At 43.6% G+C, this 25,252-nt stretch overlaps 1 protein-coding gene across 5 annotated transcripts in view; it reads left to right on the top strand.

The window, feature by feature from the left end:
* The first annotated feature begins 10,475 nt into the window (after positions 1–10,475).
* Positions 10,476–25,252, top strand: part of PTPN1 (protein tyrosine phosphatase non-receptor type 1) — a 68,133-nt gene continuing 53,356 nt past the window's right edge. For 3 of the 5 annotated variants that reach the window (XM_033411188.2, XM_033411187.2, XM_033411186.2), the window contains exon 1: positions 10,481–10,704. In XM_033411188.2, coding sequence (XP_033267079.1) covers positions 10,642–10,704 — 63 coding nt within the window. In that variant the 5' untranslated portion in view covers positions 10,481–10,641. Of the gene's footprint in view, positions 10,705–19,145; positions 19,236–25,252 lie in introns of all 5 variants that reach the window. The other 2 variants (XM_049698666.1, XM_004282899.4) reach the window with 2 other exon arrangements.

The raw sequence follows: 25,252 nt of genomic DNA, 5'->3' as shown, positions 1-25,252 counted from the left end.
GAAATCCGCATACCAAAACGTTGTCACCACCGTAAGTGGTGAGACTAAAACACTGTTTCCTCTCTTTCATATGTGCTTTTCAAGAGTTCTTCATTAAACACGTATTACTTTTGAGATTAGAAAAAAATTGAGAAAAAAAAGGTCCCACCTCCAGGGCTAGAATTTACACGTCTTGGCGGAGAGAATGCCCACCTTGAATCCTTTCTCTCTTTAGTTCTTCCACGCTTCTGGAATTTGATTTAAATACAAACACAGTTTCTTCTCTCCCTTCCTCCTTCTTCCTCTTTTTTTTTTTTTTTGGAGACAATCTGGGTCAGAGTCAGCTCATTGCTGAACCAGAGCTAAGGCTGACAGTGGGTGGATTAAAGGAAATTTAAGGAGAGAAGGATTAGACACTGCTTTGGAATTGAGAATTGGATTAAATTCTTCTTCCTCCTGGCTCTACCTCTGCAAGAACTGTCTTGTCCTAGAGTAGTATAGGAGAGCAGTGAGGAGGGAAATTGTCTCTGTTTAGGGAGGTGATAAAATTGGGCTTAGATGATTCATTCTTTCATATATTCATTCAACAAGCATTCAGGGAGAACCTCCTCTTGCCCAGCCCTGAGCTACCCTAGGGATATACCAAGATGAATACTACCCAGTCCATGCCTGAGAGGAGCTCCCGGTCAGCTGAGAGAGACGCACATCCGGACTGATAAGACCAATACAAGAGGATCAATCCATGCCCAAATAGAGTTTTGTACAAAGGCTGAAGTTCTGCTTTCACCCCACCCAGATACAGATCTTGGTTCTGAAATGAAGAAGTAAGAAGGGACAAGGGAGATTCTTATTTAGAAGAAAAGTGGTGACAAGTTGATGCAGGTGGTTTCCAAAAGATCTTGACTTCCAGAGCAACCAGGGCTCAGCGGAAGGAATGAGGCTAAACTTGAGACCCACAGGGCTGAAGGAAGGTAGAAACAGAAGGCAAAGACAGTGTAGCGGTTAGCATGCTTTTGGCTGCAAGTAATAAAAAAGCCAACCCAAAGTGGCTTCAACAATACAACTAAAAAGCTTATGACCTTTACAAAGAAGTTCAGAGCTAGATGGTTCCAGAGACAGTTCAGTAACTCAGTGACATTGCCAAGGGCTCGGGGGCTCTCTCTCTGTGCTCCTCCAGCCTTAGCGTGTTGAGGAAGAGGCAAAATTCCTTCCACGTGTCTCTTACAAGAGGGAGAAACCTTTCCCAGAAGCTCCTGGGCAGACTGCCTCACATCCCATTAGCTGGGATTGAGTAATATGTCCATGCTCAAACTGCAAAGGTGGCTTGGAAAAGGAATAGCTCACTTTTTCAGCCTCTGTTATAATAGGTGGGCTCTGTCAACCAAGAAGAAGGGGGGAGGGGATGATGCATAGATAGGCAACCAAAAGTATCTGCCTCAGAAGGGAATTAACATTCTCTGGGCACTGTTTCTAACCCCAGCTGTCCCCAAAATTTCCAGCTTCCCCTTTAATATTTAACTAACAATCAGACCCCATGACTCTAACAAGACCAAACTTTTATCAGGTTCTTTCTGCAGGATATTACTCAGAATCTCTGGGGGATGTTCACATGTCCCATGCACCATCCCTGTGGCTGCCTGGCAACCACAGTGAGCTGTCTCTCCCAGGACTTCTACTGCCCTTGTCTGCCTTCTCTTAACTGCCTGCATCAAGATGCTGCTCCTCTCTCCAACGCCATCTTAATCTGGAGGCGGTACACAGCCCTCTTCCTTATCAGCCCCCTAAAACATGTCTGGCTTAATTATAGAATATAGATTCAATTACTGTAACTCCCATGAACAGTGGCTTAAACAAAGCAGAAGTTTATTTTTAACAATAAGAATGATGTCTGTAAGCAACCAGGATGGCTAGACATGTGCATATCAGCTGAAAATCAGCCCCCTTTATGTCTCTCTCATGGAACGGTCTGTGTGTGATCAGGGGTGATGGGGCAGGCTCCATCTGTCTTGCTCTCTTCCATCCCTTGTATGTTGCCCTTGTCTGCACAGTCCAAGTTGGAACCCACTATATCTACGTTCTAGGCAGCGGGATGGAGTAAAAAGCAAAAGAAAGAACTTTTCCTGTCCCTCTGCCCAGCACCCCCTGGGCCTTTGAGGGCATGATTTAGAGGTGGACCACATCACTTCTACCCACATCCTATTGGCCAGCATGTAGTCACATGGCATAGTTAGCTTCAAGGGAACCTGGGAAATGTAGTCTTTAGCTGGGCAGCCATGGCCCAGGTACAATCCTATTTCTATGAAAGAAGAGGAGAATTGATATTGGGGACAATTAGTATCTGGGTAATACCAAGCCTAAGATGAGCTTGCAGCAGGGAACAACATTTTATTGAAGACTTGAGGATAACAGGTGGGAATTACAATGCAGAAAAGGAAAACACAAAATGAAATTGAAAGCAGATAGTTTCTAGAGGCTATGTACCTGCGTCCTGCTTTCCCTCATGCCGGTCTCCGTCCTCCTTTCTCTCCAGCCAGTTGTGGGAGCCAGTCTACCTCCCACGGAGGGGGGCCTCCTGACCCTCTGTCTAGAATTTAGAGCCTTTCTCTTCCTCGCCTACCCTAGATATGGGCAGTGGGAATATCCAGGTCCTCCGCTGTGTGCTTCCCCATGGCCCAGGTGAGGACAGCTTGAGAGCTGTGAGAACATTCCCGCATGTCAGGGTCCCTCTGCTTAAGTGTGGGTCCTCTCCATAGGCCTCCCTCCAGGACAGGAAAGGAAAAGTACAGGCCAGCCCCTCCCTCTCTGCATGGTCAGTTTTCAAATGGAAGACCATTTCCATCTTCAAATACAAAAACTACCAGAGCAAATATTTGATCCAAAAGACACACCTCTCTCCCAAGGACTCCAGGAACACTTTTATCTAAATGAAAGCTTAGAAGTTAATTCCTTTTCTCTAAAGGGGCTGCCATATTGCTACAGAGCCACTCAACTCATAGACATTATGCCAACACTGCTGGTGACAATGGACAAATTACATAACCCCTCTGCTTCCTCATCTGTCAAATAAGATTAATAACAGACCCTTTCACAGGGTTCTTGGGAAGATCTAGAGGGATGAAGGTAAAGCGCTAGCTTAGCACAGAGCTTGGCCCATAGTTAACACCCAATCCATGTAGCAATTATTATTACTAAACAATAATAAACAACTCAACATGGGGAATATGTATCTGAATAATGTCACTATTTTAAGACTTCCCCCAATAGTAGTTGTTCCTCCCAGAATAAAGGGGGGAAACCATTTCCATCTTCAAAGACAGAAACTGTTCCTAACCCACTTCAAGAATTTGAAAATCTAGACTCACTTTCAGGACTGGCTACATAATTTGCAAGGCCCAGTGTAAAATGAATATGCAGGGTCCCTGATTCCAAAATTATTAAGGATTTCAACATGGTGACTGCAGAGCATTAAACCAAGCGCAGGGCCCTTCTGAGCCCAGGCCCTGTGTAGCTGCACAGATTACAGACACACCCACGAAGCTGGACCTGCTCACCTCCACCGGCATGACAGAAATTAGAGATGTAAAACAGGAGGTTGCAACATATACTATGAAAACATCTGTAGGCAGATCATAGCCTGCTTTTTCTACTTAGCAACCTACACAACTGTAATAACAACAGCCTCATTTATGGAGTCCTTGCCCTGAACTAGAGACAAGGCTCAGACACCATCTCGTCCGACCATCACATCCCTGTCTTAATGTAAAAGATGGAAAACTGGCAATCAGAGGGTAAGTAACCTGTCCAAGGGCACAGAAGCCCAAGTCCGCCAGATTGCAGAACCTATGCCCAGAATCACTGTGTGTGACGCCAAAGTGTCCCCCCACCCCCTAAACTGGAGGGTGGAGGAAGCAGTGGCCTCTGGAAACCCTCCTTTGCTGAAAGCACGGGGCCAGGTCTAGTTTCCATCCTTGGGTCAGACTTGCCTGCTTGAAGTTTCCCTGCTTCAACCACCCCCTGTCTCTGACCCACCTTTCTCAGAACGCACGTGATTCCCCCTAGTTCCCCCTGACCTCCTCCCGCACCTGGGCACTCACTCTTGGAGGAGAGGGAGCTCCAGATTAGATTTTTGTATTTATTCTTGTTTTTATTTATTTATTTATTTATTTATTTTTTGCGGTACGCGAGCCTGTCACTGTTGTGGTCTCTCCTGTTGCAGAGCACAGGCTCCGGACGCGCAGGCTCAGCGGCCATGGCTCACGGGCCCAGCCGCTCCGTGGCATGTGGGATCCTCCCGGACCAGGGCACGAACCCGTGTCCCCTGCATCGGCAGGCAGACTCTCAGTCACTGCGCCACCAGGGAAGCCCCTTGTTTTTATTTTTAATGGCTTAGAATAAAGTCTGAAATATTTTCTGGGAGTGGAGGGGTGGGAGAGTCTTCACAAGGATGGGGAAGGGCCCAGTGAGGATGTGAGTGAGGGGCTTCTGGGCTGCTAACCTTCCTGTGAGTTCTCACAGTGCAGAACTCACATATATTCATAGAATTTCAGAACTAGAAGCAGCATCTAGAGCTAAACTGCTTTCAAATACTGGCTCCACCATTTCTTAGCTGTGTGACCACAAGCAAGCTGAGAAACTCTCTATGCCTCAGTTCAAATGGGGGATAATAATAGTAGTAGCTTCACCATGTTGTTGTGATAATTATTACCACTATTATTATGTCTTCATTGTTATTATTTGTTTAGAGTTCATGGGAATTCTTGGAGAGACTGTGTAGCGTCACGGCTGAGAGCACAGACGCTGAAACCAGACTGCCTATTATCTAAATCCTACTTCCATACTTAGAGCTGTGCGACCTTGGTTAAGAATTTGACCTCTCTGGGCCTCAGTTTCTTTATTTGCCAATATTTCCCTTGGACAAAGTGATTGGCTTAGAGATGGCATGTGAGATTGCCAACAAACACATGAAAGAATGCTCAACATCACTAATCATTAGAGAAATGCAAATCAAAACTACAATGAGATATCATCTCACACCAGTCAGAATGGCCATCATCAAAAAATCTAGAAACAATAAATGCTGGAGAGGGTGTGGAGAAAAGGGAACCCTCTTACACTTTGGTGGGAATGTAAATTGATACAGCCACTGTGGAGAACAGTATGGAGGTTCCTTAAAAAACTACAAATAGAACTACCATATGACCCAGCAATCCCACTACTGGGCATATACCCTGAGAAAACCATAATTCAAAAAGAGTTATGTACCAAAATGTTCATTGCAGCTCTATTTACAATAGCCCAGGGATGGAAACAACCTAAGTGTCCATCATCGGATGAATGGATAAAGAAGATGTGGCACATATATACAATGGAATATTACTCAGCCATAAAAAGAAACGAAATTGAGCTATTTGTAATGAGGTGGATGGGCCTAGAGTCTGTCATACAGAGTGAAGTAAGTCAGAAAGAGAGAGACAAATACCGTATGCTAACACATATATATGGAATTTAAGAAAAAAAAATGTCACGAAAAACCTAGGGGTGAAACAGGAATAAAGACACAGACCTACTAGAGAATGGACTTGAGGCTATGGGGAGGGGGAAGGGTAAACGGTGACAAAGCGAGAGAGAGGCATGGACATATATACACTACCAAACGTAAGGTAGCTAGCTAGTGGGAAGCAGCCGCATAGCACAGGGAGATCAGCTCGGTGCTTTGTGACCGCCTGGAGGGGTGGGATAGGGAGGGTGGGAGGGAGGGAGACGCAAGCGGGAAGAGATACGGGAACATATGTATATATATAACTGATTCATTTTGTTGTGAAGCTGAAACTAACATACCATTGTAAAGCAATTATACTCCAATAAAGATGTTAAAATGAAAAAGAAAAAAAAAAAGAGATGGCATGTGAGACTCAATTGGACCAATGAACTTCAAGCTTCAAGGCCAGGACTTGTGCTGGGACCACAGGGAAAAGAAGCACTTTTTCCATCAGGGTTGCTGAATTGGCAGGATGTGATCCTGGAGCTGCCAGGGCCATCCTGGTTACCTGGGGAGGAGAGTGAAGCTAACACAGAGGAAGCACTAAGAGAGCAGGAGTGAGAGGGAGTCACGATGACGTTGTGTGAGCCCTTGGATGCAGCTGTGCCTGAAGCAAACCACTGTGGACTTCCCAGTTTCATGAGCCAGTGAATTCCCTATTTTGTGAAAGCTGCTTTCAGTTGGGTTTTTCTCACTGGAAAGCATTCAGGCTGACACTAGGAGGTTAAGCAACTTGCCCAAAGCCTGAAAGCTGGTAGGTAGCAGACCAGGGTTAAAAGTTTCTAACTTGCTGCACCCAGACCAGCATTCTGTGTTTGGGTGTTCATTGATTTCACCTCTTTACCCATTTTCTCATCTGCAAAATGGGACAACACCAGGCTTGCAGGACTTCTGGGAAACATAAAGTGAGAGGTCACACCTAGCACTGTCTGTGGCTGGAGGCTGAAGCTCTGTGCATCCAGTTTCCAGTGCTGTGGGCCTGGGTTTTGCCCCTAGTCAGTTATTCCACCCCAGGGATGTCTTTGGCTGACCCCAAATCAGCCAACCAGTCAAGGCGCCCACACTTCTTTAGGAGAGCAGCTGTGAATCTCAGAGGGAAGGGCCACTTCCTTTCCTGGCTATGTGTCCTCACTGGTAGACAGAGCGAGCTGGATGACCCTGAGGACCCTGGAGGTCTGAGTCTAAGAGGTAGAAAAAAGCCCTGTCATCTTGATTTCTGGAATCTTCCAAGGACTTGTGGCCCATCTGGGAATGACCTGTAGCTCAAGGAAGACGGCATTGAACCAAATCGACTTAATCTCTTTTCTTCATGAAGTTTACATTTAGTGGTAGAGATGGACGATAACACCTAAAACAAATACAGGACATAATACTACATGGTAACAGTAGGGAGAAAATATGTCCTCAAATGCCTGATAAGTTCTAAGAAGGAAAAAGGATATAGATTCATGGAACTGTTTATTAGGGGGCAGCAGAAGGGGCCTCTCCGAGGAAGTGACATCTCATCAGAGACTACTTTGGTCTCTCTCTGAATTCCAAGCTCTTAACACGGGTCTACCTCCCAGAAAAAAGACCAGGCCGGATTTTTACCAGGAAGCTTGCTGACACTGCTAAGTTAGGAGTCAATGATCCATTGGAGCCTTGGTAAACAGCCATCCTTCTCTACTGACAACTCTTTAGGACATTTTAAAAAGTTTAATGGGTCATTGATTTGCTCCATTAGCTAAATCTATGAAGGAAAGGCCCAAGAAACCACCTGAGACCATTCCTCAGGCAGGCCTGCCAAGAAAAGGTTTTAGCTATCATGACACATGGCCATTTGTTTATTTTCTAACCAGTCATCACTAAAAGATTCCCAATCACCACCATCACAGCTCTGGGGGATACCAAGGCTTGGCTGGTTCTAGGCCAGGACATGGCAGAGAACTGGTAGAGCGTGACAGATGAAAGCCAAGCCTTAGAAAGCCACGGAAGATTCCAGCACCTCAAGTCCCTCCTCCCAACGCAATATCAGGGGCTTGGGACACAGACAAGAAGTCGAGGTCCCTACCCTCCTGGAACACTATAGTGGGGGGCAGGAAAAGGAAACAAGCCAACAAATAAAGAGAGAGATTTTAGAGATGAGCACTGTGATGCAAATATTGGCTTAGAGATGGCATGACCTTGCAAGATGACCTTGCAAAAAACAAGGTCACCGGTAGAAAGTGACTGGGGGCTATTTTAGAGACCGTGGTCAGAGACCCATCTGCAGAGGTAACAGTTGACCTGAGACTTGAAGGGTGACAAGATCTGCAGGAAGAGTGGTCCAGGCAGCAGGAACAGTTGGTGCAAAGGTCCTGAGGTAGAAACTCATTCAATGAATTAGAGGATTGGTCTAGAGTACAAGAAAAGGAGAAAGGTTGGGGAGGTGGGCCAGGGTTAGGACTTATTTGGGTTTCACTCTAAGAAGGATGGGAAACTATTGGAGGGTTTTACCTACAAGAGTTTCATGATCCAAAAATTAAAAGCTCTCTCTGGCTGCTGCTATGTGAAGAACGGATATAATAGTGATTATCTGATACCTGAAATTAGGGGTTTCATTCAGGACCAATATTGTGACAAAGTTTCACCCTCTGCCACTGTGGTAGGTTGAGTGGGGGACATATCTCAAAAAAGATATGTCCAAGTCCTAACCCATGGAACCTGGAATATAACCTTATTCAGAAAAAGGGTCTTTGCAGATGTAATTAATTTAAGGATCTCAAAATGAGATCATCTTGGATTACCTGGCAATGCAAAATCCTCCTGGATTAGAGTGGGTCCTAGATCCAATGACAGGTATTCTTGAAAGAGTGAGGCTGAGGGAGATTAGACAGCTGGAAGAGGAGACAGAGGAGAAAAACCACATAAAGACGGACACAGACTGCATTTATGCTGCCGCAAGCTGAGGAACAATTGAAGTCACCAGGAACTGGAAGAGGCAAGGAAGGATTCTCCCCTAGAGACTTCAGAGGGAGTGTGGCCCTGTCAACACATTGACTTCAGACGTCTGGCCTCCAGAACTGTTCAAAAATATATTTCTGTTGCTTGAAGCCACCACATTTGTGGTAATTTGTTATGGCCACCCTAGGTAACTAACGCATCCACTAAACACACATGGACTCTGCACGCACACACCCACCTCCACTCCTTCATCAAGATCCTGTGCATAGCACTGGCCCCACTCAAAGGCTGCTCCAGTCACTGGGTGGTACTCCCTGCAGGCATGAGGGCCACTTGGGCTCCAGATGGGCATTTGATTTATTTACTTACTTAGGTCAGCCCACAGTGAGAAGAATGAACCAGCCTTGTTCTGTCCCCCCCCCCAACAAGGAGCTCTGAGTTCTGTGAGTTCCAGATAAACTAGCACTCAAAGAAACAAGGGCAGGAAGAGTACACGAACCTGGAGAGTCACTTAAATGGCTAAGATTTATATTAGGCAGCTTCCAAGTGTAGGGTTCCCAAAGTTTTCACCCGAAGGGGCATCTTTTGTTAATTTCCCCCTCCATGGAATACTCAGTTTCTAAAGACATTGTCTATCAAACCAATTGCATTTATTCAACAAGGATTTACCTCCCATTTGCTATTATTTGAAGGTATATAATAACGGGGGCTCATATTTATTGATCCACTCACTAGACTAAAAGCATTATACATACTCTTTCAATCTTCACACCACCCTATGAGGTGGGTACTTTCATTATATTCATTTTACAGAGGAGGGAACAGAGGCAGAGAGGGGTTAATTTGCCCAAGGTTGCGCAGCTAGTATTTAGTAGAGCCGGAATTTGGACTCAGGCAGCCTGTCTCCAAAGTGAGCACTCCCCTGAAGACTGGTTAGAATCCTGGCTTCCATACCAATGTGCAAAGGTACTCTGGACAAGTGATTTTGCCTCTCTGTGCCTCAGTTTCCTCATCTATAAAATGGGAATAATAAAAGTGCCTATATTGTAGGGTTGATGTAGAGGTTAAATGAGAAAATGTACTTGGAATGCCAGGTACAGTGCCTGCCACAAGCACTCAAGGAATAAGCTGGAATTCAACACCGCTGCTCTGGGTAGGCTTGAGATGGGAAGAGTGAACAGAGATGATTCTGTCCTCTAGGGTTTCTGACCCCATGGAGTTCACTATCTTCATATAATGTGCCCAACCCAAAAGTGAATGGCTTAAAGTACAACCTGCAGGAAAACCACCTGACCAGCCCTTCTCATGTGTGCTTCAAGGACCACAGGTATAGAATTAGCTGGGGTTGCTGATAAAAAATACAGATTCCTGTATCCGAATCCTTTGGAAGTGGGCCCAGAAATCTGCCACTATTCAACACTAATGCACCACGGAATTTGTGCTCCACTGAGTCCATTCTGAGCAGGACTTCCTTGCTATTTGGGGAAATATTAAAAATCATTCCAAGACCCCAATCCATTCATTTCTGCAGTGCCCAGGATAGGAGACTCCAAACGCAAAGTACATTCAGAGAGTAGTGGGCCTTCCCCAGCAGCCTGGTAAATTATGAAGCTCTAAGTTTCACGAAAAAAGGGCGGACATCTGGCCAGAGGCCGGAGCCTGGAAGGGGGGCATGTAATCCCCCCCGCCCCCCTTGGAGCACTGAGGCCTGGGCCCTGGCGCTGCAAGAAAGATGCATGACTGCTTCAAGGTCACTCTGTGATTCAACGGACCGCGTCGATGCTTGAATTCAAGATCGGTGGCAGCCGGGCAAACCCACGCGCCGTGGGCGGGGCTCCCGGGGTCGCCTAGGCAACGGGCGCGCGCCACGCCCAAGCCCGTAGACCGGGATGGGAGGGGAGGAGGGAGGGCACGCTGCAAGATGTCTTCCCCCAGCACCTCCCCCGGCTCCGCCCCGCGGAACTGCTAGCCGACATTCCTGAGCGCTGATTGGTCCTTCCGCTTGAGGGGCGGAGCCCGCGGCAGCGCGGTGCGTACTTCCGGCTGCCGGGTTGACATGAAGAAGCAGCGGCGGCTAGGGCGGCGGTAGCGGCGAGAGTCGCGGCTTGCAGCGGGACTAAGTGCGGAGAGCGCGACGCGGCCTAGAGCGGCAGACGGCACAGTGGGCCGAGGAGGAGGCGCAGCAGCCCCCCTGGCCCGCCATGGAGATGGAAAAGGAGTTCGAGCAGATCGACAAGGCTGGGAGCTGGGCGGCCATTTACCAGGTGCGGGAGCGCCCCCAGAGCGCGGCAGGCCCTTCGCTTAGGCCTAGCGAACCTTCCCCTCAGACCCCCAGGTCCCGCTCTCCCTCTGGGTCCCGCCCTCCGCCTGGGCCCTGCTCCGTGAGGATTCGATCCGACGGCGGCAGAGGCCAGCCGCCTCTCTCTTTGTCCCCCGGGTGGGCCTGCGTCTCTCCCCGGCCTCGCAGTCCCCTTTGATCCCCCACCTACCTCATATCCTCCAGCCCGGGTGACCTCTCAAGCCTGGAAGCCGCCAGTCTCTGCCCTCAGCGCGAAGCCTCGCACCCCGACCCCGCCCCCCTGCCTGTCCACTCTTTGTCCCTTGGGGTGGATAGAACACCCCCACTACTTCCTTTCTAGACTGGACCACCTCAGGCTGTCTTCCTTTGTCTCCCCGGGGGAAAGGGTTACTCCCCCCTCCCTCCTTTACATTTCCTTTCTCCTGGTCTCTGTGCGTCGAGTCCCAAGGATGACAGTCCCTTCCCCCTTCCTGTTCATTCATTTAATGGATCTGAATTGACGTGCCTCTTCCGTGCTAGGCGCTGCTGAGGCGCTGGAGGTAGTGTTTGCTGAACAAGACAGGCAAGATGCTATCCCCCGTGAGCTTAGAGTCGAATAGGGCAGTGCAACACATAAGCAGACAATTTCAGCTGGGGACAAGTGCTATGAAGAAAACAAAACATAACGGGGTAGAGAGTGATTTCAGGGAAGATGGCCTGCCTCAGAGAAGGGGATCAGGGAAGATCTGTCAGAGGAAGAGATACTTGCTCTGTGAGCTAAGCCCTGAGAGTAGCAGGCTGAAAAGAGCTTTCCAGCCAGGAGGTCTGGAGTACCCACTCCACTGGGGCCAGAATATTACCCCGTGTCAGGCAGGCAACAGGGGAGGTTGACGTTTCTACTCCCTCTAAAATAGCATCTTTCTCTCGGTGAGCATCTTATCCTTTGGTCATGGTTGAGATAATGGTGTCTTCCCGGTCTTCATCTCCTTGTGGGTTATGGTGATTCATAAATAAAAAGTTCGGAAGGTGGAGTTTCTCACGTATCTCTACATCATCAGATTAAAAAGATGAAGAGGTCTGCTTTCACAAGAGCTAAATCCTCTGAAGAAAATATGTGCTCCCGATTAAATGTCATCGCGGGGGTTGTGAGGATTAACCAAAACCACACTCGGTATTTTAAATAAACAACATACAGAATAGAGAGATGTTGTTACTTGTGTAAAGGGAGAAGGCTGTTTTCGGCTTATAGGCTCAAAAGGCAAATTGTGAGATCCATCAGCTGGTAGTATTAAAATCTATTTTGAGCTCCACTTAAAAAGGAAAAAAGCTTTAAGCAGTTCTTTGGTATGCTTGACTAACAAAAGCCTTTTTTTGGCAGGCTTGGTTTCATGTGGATTTTCATCAAGCTTATTTGACAGGATTCTTTTTACTTGCACTGTAATGTATATTAGCTTCTGATAGACTAATGTTTATAACCACTCTAATCTGTGTAAGTACGATCGATCAATATATAAAATTTGTATTCCGTGTCTAGTCTCTCTGAGTTAATTGAATGAATCCCACTAGTGACTTTGAGAATGTGTAGACAAATTGTCTGCATCAGATTGAATACAGTGGAGTCTAAAGTGGTCTTAAATGAAAAAATTCTTGGTCTGAAGTGTTGGAGTTGATAATGATATACCCCATCACAAGTAGGGGTGGCCTCCAGGAGGTACTGGGGAGAATCTTTTATATTGAAGCTGACTCAGTTGGCAACAGCAAATTCATATTATAAAAAGTCCTTGTTTGAATTTGATTACTTACAGTTTTAGCGAGGAGTGGGAGACCTTTCACCCAAGCACTGTTAAAACTATGTTAAGCAAGTCACTAGCATGGAGCATGGTCTTCAGTTAATTTCCCTCATTGTTCTTGTGTTTGTCTACCACCTTGGAACCCCAGGAGTTGGTCGAGATCGCTGTATGTTGAGATTTCTCTAGATCCTTAATCGATTGCCACATTTCTAGAGGTGGTTTCTTTTATCTTAGAGAATTATCCGCTATGGGCTTTCTCACCTCTGCAGTACAGATATTTTTCTTTTACAAAATCTGAATCGGACGCTCTTTTCCTTCTTGATGTTAAAAGTGGCAAATTCTGGCATTTTATAAAAAATGTAGAGTTCAGATGACCTTGAGTCTAAAGTGGCAGATTTTCCAAAGTGTGTGTCAATTTATGAAAACCATTATTTTTCAGGAATTCAAAGAAATGTGTTTATGGTGGGTAGAAAATAGAAGTTAGAAAAATTAATGTTTTGTAGCCCGTCACAATGAAGGCAGCCTTATACAGAGTCATTTTGGGCTTGCTTAGTCTATTGTGATTTTTAAAATAATATGTAATTTTTGCTTAACATTTTGTAAACAAAGCAGTGCAGTTATTTCTCACTATACTAACTTCTAACTAGAACAAAAAGGTGTAAAAACTTGGAAACAATTGGGAAAAGAACAAAAGATGAAGTAGACTTTTGAATGCCGAGGAATGAGGCGGCTTAGAAAACAAATGTTTCAGGCGAAGATTCTCTCCTAGCTCAATTTAATAAAGTGAGCATAACTGTTTTTATATAGTTGTTAATGGTAATAGATAGCATAGATACTAATAAGCATTTAGGTCTATAAAAAGTCAGCTTTGATAGCATGTGTAGATGGCTTTAAAAAATTGTTTTCTATCATTTAAATGATTGTATGTCTGGTTTGAAAAGTGGAAGTAATACTTAGCAAGCCTGGAGTGCCCAAAAGAGAAGAGAGAACATAGATAGGGCAAAGAGATTGGTTTTTGGAGCTAGAATGAGAGAAGAGAGGGCTTGAATGAATGAAAATAAGAAAAACTACCCTCCATTTGTAGTTTAAGGTTTGGGTCAGGTGTTTCGCCATTTCTCTCATCTCTAATTCTTTGATTCTCTGACACTGTTCACTAATTTTCAGTATGAATGATTTGATTGTTTCAGATAAAGGAGATTGCAACAATAGCTTGTGACTTCAAGGCAAGATTTATTCTATGTTAGAGGCAGGCTTTGTAATACGGGCCACTCTTCCAATTGACATTTGTTTTTATAGCTGCTTTCATTATGAAATACGATCTAATGCCTGACTAGGTTAAAATCATGTTATAACAATAATTCACTAAAATTCCTTACTGCTGTATACAGCTTATTTTATTACAGTCCAAGATGAATATTAAAATTTCCCAGTAATTTTTATATAAATACCATTCTCTTCAGAGAAAAAATGTGTTTTGTGCAGAGGAGAAAGATCTATACACTATGACTCACTTCACTTAAAAAAAAGAAAGACAAACGGAAGTGACATGGAGAGGATGGGAAGCTCTAGTCATCTTGAGTGACCCATTAGATCTAAATGTTCTTGTGTAGCCCTGGTTTGAGTGAACTAAATTTAGGTGTCTGATCACCACTTTGGAAACGGTGCAAAGACGTTTGTAATTGTCTGGACTCAGATTAACTGGGGGCACAAGTAGAAATAGTGGAGGGAAGAACTTTTTGCTATCATTATTTGTTTGACATCACTGGCATATTTATAGGAATACTTTGGTTCTTTTGGAAGTACATCATAAACTATATCAGATGGTTCTAAAGAGTCAGCTGGGGGATAATGGTAATGCAAATGATTTTCGGTTGCCAGTTATCTACCATTGGGCTCCAAGGCCCCTCCAGTGCATTTTGCTTTTTTTTTTTTGGCTGCACTGCGCTGCATGTGGAGATCAAACCCATGCCCCCCTGCATTGGAAGCATGGAGTCTTAACCACTGGACTGCCAGGGAAGTCCCTGCATTTTGCATTTTAGCACGAATAGCTCCCCCAAACCTATTTTAAAAATGCCTGGTATTGAGTAGTGTAATTGAATGTATACTGAATTTCATGATAGAAATAAATTTTAAAATTTCCTGTAGGGGTTTTGTCAGACTCTTAACTACTGAAATAACTGTGCCTTTTCTTTTTTCCCTTTTCTCTTTTTTTTGAGTTGTCTATTTTCTGATCTTTTAGATGGCAGAATCCTTTTGACAGTTTTTGTCTTATGCTGTACTTTTAATTGCAGGTACTTTTTCATAAGCCAGCCTGAGCTCATGTGTATTTTGCACAAGCTGGCGGTCCCTCCCTACAGTGTTTATGTTAATTTGTTCATGGTAACCAACTAATACTGACTACAAATAGTCTGGGCATGTTTCTTTGTACTGCCCATGTTTAGGAAAAGGGGAAGTCCAGCAGGGTCATTGTGTCCAAGACAATGTAGTTTGGTACCAGTCATTTGGTGCATGTTTTGAATATGCAGGAGTGCTGGGGACTTTGGAATGGTTCTTGATTCCCTCTACCACATCTCATTGATTGGTCACTATGATGTCCTTCCTACCATCCCAGTGGTCTAGGTTCTCAAATTTTGCTTATAATACTGCTGTCATTTCTGGCTTCACATTACAGAAATTGGTGAAACCAGAAACATATTAATAAGGTCCCTCAACAATCTCTCCACATCTCCCGCCTGCCCCACTGTGTATATTCTTCACATTATCACTAGAGTAATTGGTTAAAAACAGACCTGGGTCTGTCACTCCTCTGTTTACTTCTATGCTTTCATTTATGTGTAAGGTCCAAGCTCCTTGGCATGGCAGCCAGGTTCCAGCCATCCCCTCCTGTGTACCTTTTATTCTGGCCACACTAGAAGGTGCAGTGTTCTCCAGACTCATCCTTCTCTTTCATTCCTCTGTACTTTGGCTCAACACTTTGTTTAGGCTGCCTTTCCCACTCATTCTGGCTTGCGCCTCCCAGCTCAAATGTGTGCCCCCTTGCACTAGATTTTGGCTCTCTCACTTGTGTGCTTACATACACCTTCGTACCTATCTCTTTTAAAGCGCTGCTCTCATGGGAGCTGTTGCTTTGTATCCGAGTCCATCTACTGTAGGGTCCAAACTATGGAAGTCACCTCTTCCATCTTTCTCATTCATCTTGGTGTCCTCTGCACCGGGCACAAAGTGCCTAAGAAATGTTGGGGTTGAATTGATTGTCAGCACTTTGCCCCAGGCCCTGACAATAGAAAGACAAGTCACAGTTCCCAGCCCCCATTCTGGGGGAGGAGGAATGGTAGACACAAAGAGATTAGCCTGCATTAGTACTAATAGCAGAGGCCACTCTCAGAGAAAACCAGTACAGCTTGAGCCACGGCTTGATGAGGCAGTTTGGTGTTGCCTGCTGTGGTGGCTTGGAAGAGAAGCTTGGATGCTAACCCAGTAGGAAACCCAGCTTATTTCAGAGGAACTTTAAATTTAACAACAAATTTGTACTTGGCTTGAGGCGAACTTAATAGGAAACTTGGAGGTGATATATCTGTCTCTCTAAGAATTATTGAATTACTCTGTTCTCATCACTCTCGACTTGTTCTCACATGCCTTCTAGAAGGGCTTTGTATGTAGCTGGTTTGTAAAATATATTTTGACTGTGGGCTTAAAAATATGGTTCTCCATAAAGTAACCCTTATAAAACCTGTGATTTCTTTTCAGAGTATAAATGGTAAAGGCAAACATTTTTGGCCTTTGATCAGATCACCCTTCTGGCCAAGAGAGTAGCTTGATCTTTTGCTTTTTCTCTAGTTAGCTCTAACACTAACTAGGCTGAATGGGTCCCTTCCTTTCTTTGGGCTTCAGTCCCTTCCTGTGTAAAAATGGTCCTTGACTAACTGATCACCAAATTCTCCTCAAGTAATGAAAGTCTTTAATGTGCTCACAAAGAGAGTTTGATGTTCCTGAAGTAATCCTTGTAACCACTGCTGTGGTTACTCAATTTTGTAAGGTGCGTGGGTGTCGGTGGGTACAGTTAGGCTCAAAAATGTGTAAGTTTTGTGACTATAGTTGAAGATTCAAAAGAATTGAATCTTTTTTTTCCCAAGAGGTATTGAACATTTTTAATAAGTTGGGTTCATTTGGTTTAGTAATGTGGGAAAACGAGTGGCACTGACATATGAGTTATGCTTGCAGTTTTTCTCTGAGTAGCAATTGGGTGGTTTTTCCTGTAAAGATAGAGGAACTGATTCTCGAGAATTTACGAAAGATTCAACCCCAGCTAGGTACACAAAGAGTAGCTGCCCTTTATGTTGTAATTTTAGAAAGAAACCAACATCTGGTCTAAACTTCATTTGAAGAGCATGATAGTATACACAGCTGCCGTGTTTGAGAAGAAAGTACCTAAGGCTCCAGCATTTTAGAAATAATGCTTCACTTTGTAGAAGTGGGCTTCATAGTTTCCTAGCTGCTGCCCTCTCCTTCCTCAAGGCAGCTTGACGTATCACAAGGGTCTTACTGACAGTTTTGTAAATTTTGAATATCTGAAAGATAGGAACAAGACCATTTCCCATGGAAGATTTTTTCCCCCCAAAATAAATAGCCAAAGAAAAGTCAAGCCCCCCCAAATCAGTTGATCTTCGGAATGTAGTACAAGTCACACTGCAGACAAAAATAACTACTGATAAATGATTTTCAGTTTTTTGTTTTTAATTTGTGACCTGATTCAATTTGCAGTTTTGAATGCTTTTGATTCTACCAACGCTGTTTGTAAAGTTTTACGGATACCCCGTGGTAATTAGATAGAATTGGTGCTTAAGAAGTTCTACAGCATGGAATCACAAAATAAACGTGGCTTCTTAGCAAAGGGACACTTAAGGTCCATATTTTTCTCTGGAAAATATACATATTCCCTACTACTCTTAATCTAGTAGTGTGCCAGGAAGTTCTGAGTTCTTATTGAGGGTTAACTGCTTGTTGAAGCAAACCTTTGGGCGCGAGTGGACTTGTGTCCTAGGCGTCTTTCTTCCCAAAGACTGATTGAGGCACGTTTTCTTCTACAGGTGAAGAAGGAAAAGCCTCGGCTGTGTTTGTGGCTTTTGTGGGCAAGCGACACCACTTGCAAAGATAAGATGAGCATAGCAAAACTAGGTTTCCAAAACTGTGTTTTTTTAATTTATTAGTTAGTGATTAGAGAAGGAAAACTCCCTTATCTCCGTTACTGTTATGAAACATTTTTCCCCCGACTTTTTTTTTTTCTTACCTAATGGCTTTGTTACTGGTGCATCTCTTCGTTTTGAAGAATCTCATTTAAAAAATGCCACGCTAAGTTCCAGGGAACAGCTTAGCTAGTTTTTATTCTGTTGAGTACTGATTACTCAGAGAATTATACAGTATTGTGAATTGCTTACAGGAAGGTGAACATCAAGTAATTACTCCAAGTAGTTGGAATTCTCTGAAGAACAGGGGGTTACTTTAAAATGTCTGCGCATGAAATCACTTCTGAATATAACTTCACTCAAGAGAACAAATAGGCAAGCTGCGTTTAGCATAATACGGTAAATTAGCTTTAAATTCCCTCGGTGCTTAAACATTTGTCACTGTTACATTTATCTTAGATTTTGTATTGCTTCACTATTCAAATAGTCAGGGCTGAGTTTGCTTCTACAATGATAAAGGCAAAGTATGCCTAACTGGGTCATAAATATTTGTGTGGCTCACTTTTGCACAGAGAAAAGAGGCCTCTAAGAAGATATTCAGGGGTCTTTCAGAGGGAGGATACTTTGTTTTGTGTTTTTTGTTGTTCTTGTTGTTTTGCTTTATTTTTACCCTGATTCAAAATGTTATTTTGACAGCATCTTAGAGTTAAGAGCATTGCCATTATTGTTCTCCACCACCTGGATACCACCTCCCAGTTGCCAGGGTCTTTTGGATCATCCTCGGAGGTGGGGTGAGGGGGTGAAGCAGAGTGGTGCAATATCAGGAAGTTGCATTAAGCCACATCAGGTTGACAGGCACAAAGCCACATTTCTGGAGCAATCCCCAGTACACCGGGTGATATGGCCATGATTGAGGGTTAGCTGGTCCACATCTCCCATGAACCATCCTTGAGAATCCACATCCCCATGATGTGCTGCGTTTTAATGGGTCCTTTATGTACCTATCATGGTACCATTTCTAAGTGTATTTAAATATTCCTTCATGTCCCACTAACAGTTTTTCTTAATATATCCCAGGAATATTAGTGTCATTAGCAGTATTTTATTTCATTTGTTCTTGTCATAGTACCCAGGTCTGCTACTGTCCCTCGTTTTTCTACTTACTGATAAGAATGCTTTTTAGAGTTTTAGTATTGAAGAGTGCACAGTAGCAGTTGGTAGGTTTTATACTCATCGTTTCTTAACCACTCGTTTCCATCCTTTTTGAGCTTGAACTTTCCCCAGAAAACTTATCAAAAATGTAGTCATCACGCAGAGAGAATCATGGTAAAAGTAGTTGAAGTTTAACAAACTAGTACCTTTTTTTTTTTGCATGAACCCACATTTGTCAAGTGACCTTCCTTTTGCAACACGTTCCACTACTTTATGACAAAAACTTTTGTGTTTCCCAACAGCCTTTGTTCATTGGAAGATGTTGCTTTTGGAAGTAGGAAATAAACGGCTTGAGGAGATGGAGGCAAGCTTTGGTCTGAAGTAGGAGTCTGGTATGTCCCTAGCTCTCTGTGAGAAGCGCATTCGGAGATGGGTGTGGTCCATCATCTGAAATTTCCTATCCTCAGTTTGAGGAGGTGGTTACCATTCTAACCACTTAAGAACTGCATGGTACATGCTATTTTATTTACAGGGCAAAACTTAGCTCTAATGGTTTCCCTTGTACTTGCCTTCAAATTAATAAAATGCCATTCTTTGGTAATGTTTACATGCCAGAAGGAAGAAAGGATACAGCTGAAGTTAAAGGATTAAATTGGCATCACACCTTTAGTTTTGTAAATGCTTTTAATGTTTGATTTTTGTAGGTTGAGCATAAGGAAGTGATAAGTATGTTAGGTTATTTGTGGTTTGAGCTAATTTTAGTCTCTTGTTCACAGCTTGCTTTATATCCTTTGACATTTGCTTTCTAGAAAGACAAATTATGAATGTAGGACTCAGTTTATATTCTACACTTGGCTATATTTCAAAAAAATATTTTCTCAGTACTTTGGTAGTTGGACACTTTGAAACATAGTAACATTCTTTTAAAAATCATTGATTCCTTTGCTTAGTGATGTCTCTACTTTTCCAGCAAGTAAATTAGATTCTTTCATAGAGGCTTGGAACTCTTGCTATAAGCCAGTGGCTAAAAGGGTATGGTTGATACTAGAGGATTTTTAAAAGAGTCTGACTGACCCTGAGATGTACTGAAGCAGGGCTTTGATTGGCTGTATATAGGAAACCTTCCCCACCCTGTCCCCTTAGTTGATAGAGCCTTTTACTCGTAAAGGCTGGGTCTTTGTCTCAAAGCTTTAGTGCCAGGCTGCCCTGCTACCCACCCTTAACCAACTCCCCCGAACATACATCCCCCCCAGGGACTTGTGAGGTGATGGAAGAAGAGGACAGGGTTTGGGTTCTGGGTCTGCCTTCGACTGTTGTGGGACCTTGAAGGAGTTAACATTCAACATCTGTAAAATATGGTGATTAGACCAGATAGCCTTACAGCATGACTGGAATCTAACATCCTACACCTACGCGGTCACACGAGGAGCCAGGAGACTGGGGCAACTTTGCTGGAAAAATGGGGGCTTCACGTCCCACTCATGCTAGATTTGGTAGCCATATATGTTCCATGATCCCCCTTATCTAAAAGTGAGACAGAACTTTAAATTTTCATATTAACTCAAATCAAAACTTTAAAAATCCATTATGTCCTTAAAAAGAACAAAACACCCTGTGTGGGCATAAATCCATTATTTTATAAAATGACTGAATGCCACATTGATGAATGCAGTTTCCTTTGAAATTCTTCTCATGTCTAAAGAGGATTATTGGGCTTTGTAATTGGACTAAAATCTCCTATTCAAGGGAGAAAGGCACAGTCTGATCCATGTTCTACCCTCATTCATAATAAAACCCAATAACAGCTAACTTTTATTGAATTCTGTTATGTGCCCCAGGCACTGCGCAAAGTGCTTTACATGCAGTACCGTTTATTACAGACCATAAATTGGTCTTTAATAGCAGGAAATGTTTTGGGAGGATAATTAGGTGTCAGAGCCTCGATGTTCTTCTTTGCCTGAGGTCTCCCATGTCCTGGACCCAGCTTTACAACGGCACTGTGGCCATGCTCACACGGATACACAACTGCAGGGACAAGGAATTGCGCTTCGCTTCCTGGTTGATTAGCACATAGGAAGAGAGAGTTTGTAGATTTTGACCCTTGCCCATATTTCTGACCTCTTACCTAGATGTCACAAGTTGGCCACCCAGTTATATTTTGCTTGGTCCACACAGTGCTTTAAAAAAAAAGAGGAGTTTAAACTTTTGTCATTATTGATAAATCAGGAGAAATCACATACAAATCTGGATTTCTGGCTTCTCTTGAAAAATCTGAAGATCGCACGGCCTGAGCCCACCGTGGCAGTGGTCTGCTGATCTGAGGGGCACGTGTGTATTCTTCTCCCCAGCGGGTCCCCCTGTCCTTGCTTATATGATCTACCCCGCCATTGGACGCACTTGAGTTTGTAGCCTCTACTCCAGACTGGGTTTTTTTCTTGGAATTGTTTATTAGCATTAGAATTAAGGTGATTTTAAAAAGATGTTTAGGCTCGTAAGTAGTTGGTGTACTATCATTAGATAAAATCAAAGCAAGGGAAGACTAGCTGGAGATATGGTGGCTAGTGTGAAAATGCCTGAGGAGGGAGTGCCCTTGACATTAAAATCCGGGATAAAATCATTAGCCAGGTGCTTCTTTCCTTCCTGCCCTTCCCCCTTCCCTTGTCATCCTTATCTCCTTTCTGCTATTTTGAGGAAGTTGGAAGCTGCCACCATTTTTTTCCACCTCGAGCAACTGAGTGTGACTGTATTTTTGTCCCATGTTCAATTATTTCCACGAACTATTTTTGATGACCAATTTGGAAATTAAATTGGATGGTCAATATGGGACTTGACAAGAAGAATGACTTGCTCAAATAAGTTTGCACTGAAAAAATCTAAGAAGTAGTGTTTTTAATGACTTGCTTTGTGACCTGGTTAGGAATGATACCATTTGTCATGTGTCTCAATTCATGATTAGATGGTTTCTCTACCTTATCCTCTCTATCAAGGGATGAAATAAATGATAGCCATGATTGGGGGGAAAATATATATATATATATATATATGTATATATGTTACAAAGAATATGTGTGAAAGGTCTCTGTCCCTGTTTAGCGACAGAAGTACGTGTTATATTGTAGGAGATGCTATTCCTTTGATCCCTCTTGAACATCTCTTCTTCCATAGAGGTATATTATATATGACAAATTAGAACAAGCAATAGATAGGGAAGATTCTTTACCATTATAAAACAATCGGGATCCTTGTTCTGAGTTTTGTACCTTTTCCCCTCCTAAAGCTGAACGCCAGGAGGACAAAACCAACTCAGTGTTTTAGCACTCCTGAATTGTGTGACATGATGGCATTGGCCGTTTAATACTTTTTTGTATATATGAAATTAAAATCAATAACTGGAGATCAATTTCTCCATGAAGCTTTTCATCTCCCCTTTATTTCCTCTTCTCTTCTGCAATGGTAAGCTCCTTTCAGGCAGAGTCCGTTCACTCATTCAAGTTCATGAGCTAGGGCCCGGGCTCTGGTAGGCAGTGAGGGTAAGTGGTGAGCAAGAAAGACACAGTGTGTCCTTGCTGTTAAGAAGCTTAACAGTGCAGCCAGCAAAGGGGCTGGGTAGAGACAGTCCCAGTTCAGAGTGATGAGAGCTCTCATAGGCGTAGGCCTGGGTACTTGCGGACACTGAGGAAGAGGCATTTGGGAGAAGGAAAAGCAAGCGGAAGACCTGTCAGGTAAAGATAGTCTATAAAAGTAATATCTAAGTTGAGATTCCAAGGGCAGGCAGGAGTGAGCCCCTTATGTTCTCTAGTCCCCTAATCTGGGTTCAGGCCTCCTTGCCCTTCTCTGTTCATGTTAAGTGTTAAATTACCTAAGCTTGAAAGCATGGGAGCATATTTAACTTTATTCCTCTTTGTTCTTAACCCTCCGCCTCCCATCCACCCCTTGCCCCTCCACGATTCATATGCATTGTCTCTCTTTCTCTTAATATATATTTTTTTCCTCTCTCCCTTGCCATTACTTCTCACCTTGACTGTGATAATGGCCTCAGAATCCTTCTAATAGGGTGACTTAGTGAAGGCTACAACATGTCATTGACCGCATGTTGCCACCGTGTAGTGGTCACCTGTGTAGGTGTCTTCTCTGGCAGGATGATGTTTGTGTTATCGTCTGTGCGTTAACGGTGTTAACGGACAGTGCGTTACACTTAGTAGGCAGGTAGTACAGTATTGATTGCAATGAAGTGATAGCTTTTATATAAATAGTTTTATTTTTCTTATCCAGGTATTTATGCAGATACTCTTCAGTCTGTACAAAAAGCAGAATTATCTTTTATGACACAAAATGTTTTTTATAAAGAGTCTTTAAGTATAAGCCTGACTCAGTAAGTACAAATGGAAAATATGTGGCTATCCCCCTGATTTGCAGATGACACTATAAGAAGAAAGGTCTCATTTATTCATTGTGAATTTTAAAAGATATCTTTAATGGTGTTAGCTGGCTTATCCCATTATGTGGTCTGTTCATTAGCAGTTCTCTATATATAGACGGCTTTGTTCGAGTGAGTCTTTCAAGTCAAGTACCTTGTAAAATAACTTTACTGATAATTTATCCTAGTTTTAAATGACTAACTGATAGGCTTTAATTTTTAGGCATTTTAACATTTTTGGATATGATTACATATTCTGAGACTTTGTGATTTAAACACAAAAATTATCATCTTGAGTAATTCTGAATGAGTTGCTGATTGCTGCCTGTTTTCCGTTCACATACTTACTAAACTCATTCCTTGCTGTGTCGGAGCAGTCAGACTTGGATATCTGCAAACCATTAAGGTTGTGTAACATCTTTTCTTTTTTCCTTTTTCTAATTCTGGCTTTGAAGATCATGTGTGGAAGTAGTACTGGATTCGATTTTTTAAAGAATAATTGTTGATTACTAGTCATTACAGATTTGAAAATGGAAGAGTTTTTCTTATCAATGGAGGACAAAGTAGAGTAAAAGAAGCTTTGACTATCTTTCCTTCACTGGTGAAGGAGGATGTTTCAATGTGGCTTCTGTTTTTGTTTTTCCTCCTTCCGGTTTTATTTTGGAATCATTTACATGTCACTGAATGGATACTATAGAACGTCCATAGCAGAAATAGATGTATAGAGCAGAAAAACAATAGTTCACAGGCATCTCAACAGAGTCACTAAACATAGCTTTTTTTAAAAAATTTATTTTTGGCTGCGTTGGGTCTTCGTTGCTGCGTGCGCGCTTTCTCTAGTTGCAGCGAGCGGGGGCTACTCTTCGTTGTGGTGCACAGGCTTCTCATTGTGGTGGCTTCTCTTTTTGCAGAGCACGGGCTCTAGGTGCGTGGGCTTCAGTAGTCGTGGCACGCAGGCTCAGTAGTCATGGGGCACAGCCTTAGTTGCTCCGCGGCATGTGGGATCTTCCCAGACCAGGGCTCGAACCCATGTCCCCTGCACTAGCAGGCGGATTCTTAACCACTGTGCCACCAGGGAAGCCCCTAAACATAGCTATTAAATGGACAGAGTATTGCAGGGGGGAAGCAACCGTTTTTAAGTTGGAAGTGAATAAGAAAGCATTATAAAAATAGATCCTTAATAGAAGTCCAAACTCTGGATAAGACCCTGGTTCACTGATTATGCTTTGTCTTAGGATTGGAGGGGAGGTGTAGATGTGCGTGTGTTGGGGGTGGGAGTATGAATCTAAGAGAGGATTCCAGCAGGCATTCCCAGTCAATAAATTGCCTTTGGGGGAATTGTTTAATTACTTGCCTGTATTATGCTGGTCATATTTTAAGTGGGCCCCTCTGCATCCCTCCCTCTCCCCTTAATTTACCTGGCTCACAATGTGTCCTCTTTTCCACAGCTGCTGTCTTCCCTGGGCCACATCAGTGTTCCCTTGGGCAGTCCATCCACCATGCTCACCTCCTCCCCTGGAAATTTCATGTCCCTCTCCTTTTGCCGTCTCCTTCCCATAGGGCACGCCCTGGCCCTTGGGATGTTTTCTGTCTTTGCCATCTCATTAGACTCAGACCTTTCACTCTCCAATCACAGCCTCCTGTGCTTCCACACTCCCTCACTCAGTTACTTCCCTCCTCTGGGTTTACTCCTACAGCCAGATTTCCAGCTGCTCCTTTCCAGCATCAGTCCTCCCTTCCCTTCTTATGCGGCCGGTCAGTCCCTTGAAATGCTGCCTCTCCAATATCCCCGTGTAGCCCTTCTGCCCATCTTCTTTTTTTTTTTTTTTAATTTATTTAATTTACTTTTATTTTTGGCTGCGTTCGGTCTTTGTTGCTGTGTACGGGCTCTGTCTGGTTGCGGCGAGCGGGGACTACTCTTCGTTGCGGTGGCTTCTCTTGTTGCAGAGCACAGGCTCTAGGCGCGCAGGCTTCAGTAGTTGTGGCACGCGG

This window comes from Orcinus orca, chromosome 16 (assembly GCF_937001465.1).
Source record: "Orcinus orca chromosome 16, mOrcOrc1.1, whole genome shotgun sequence".
Lineage (NCBI taxonomy): Eukaryota > Metazoa > Chordata > Mammalia > Artiodactyla > Delphinidae > Orcinus > Orcinus orca.
This window is presented reverse-complemented; position numbering and strand designations above follow the sequence as displayed.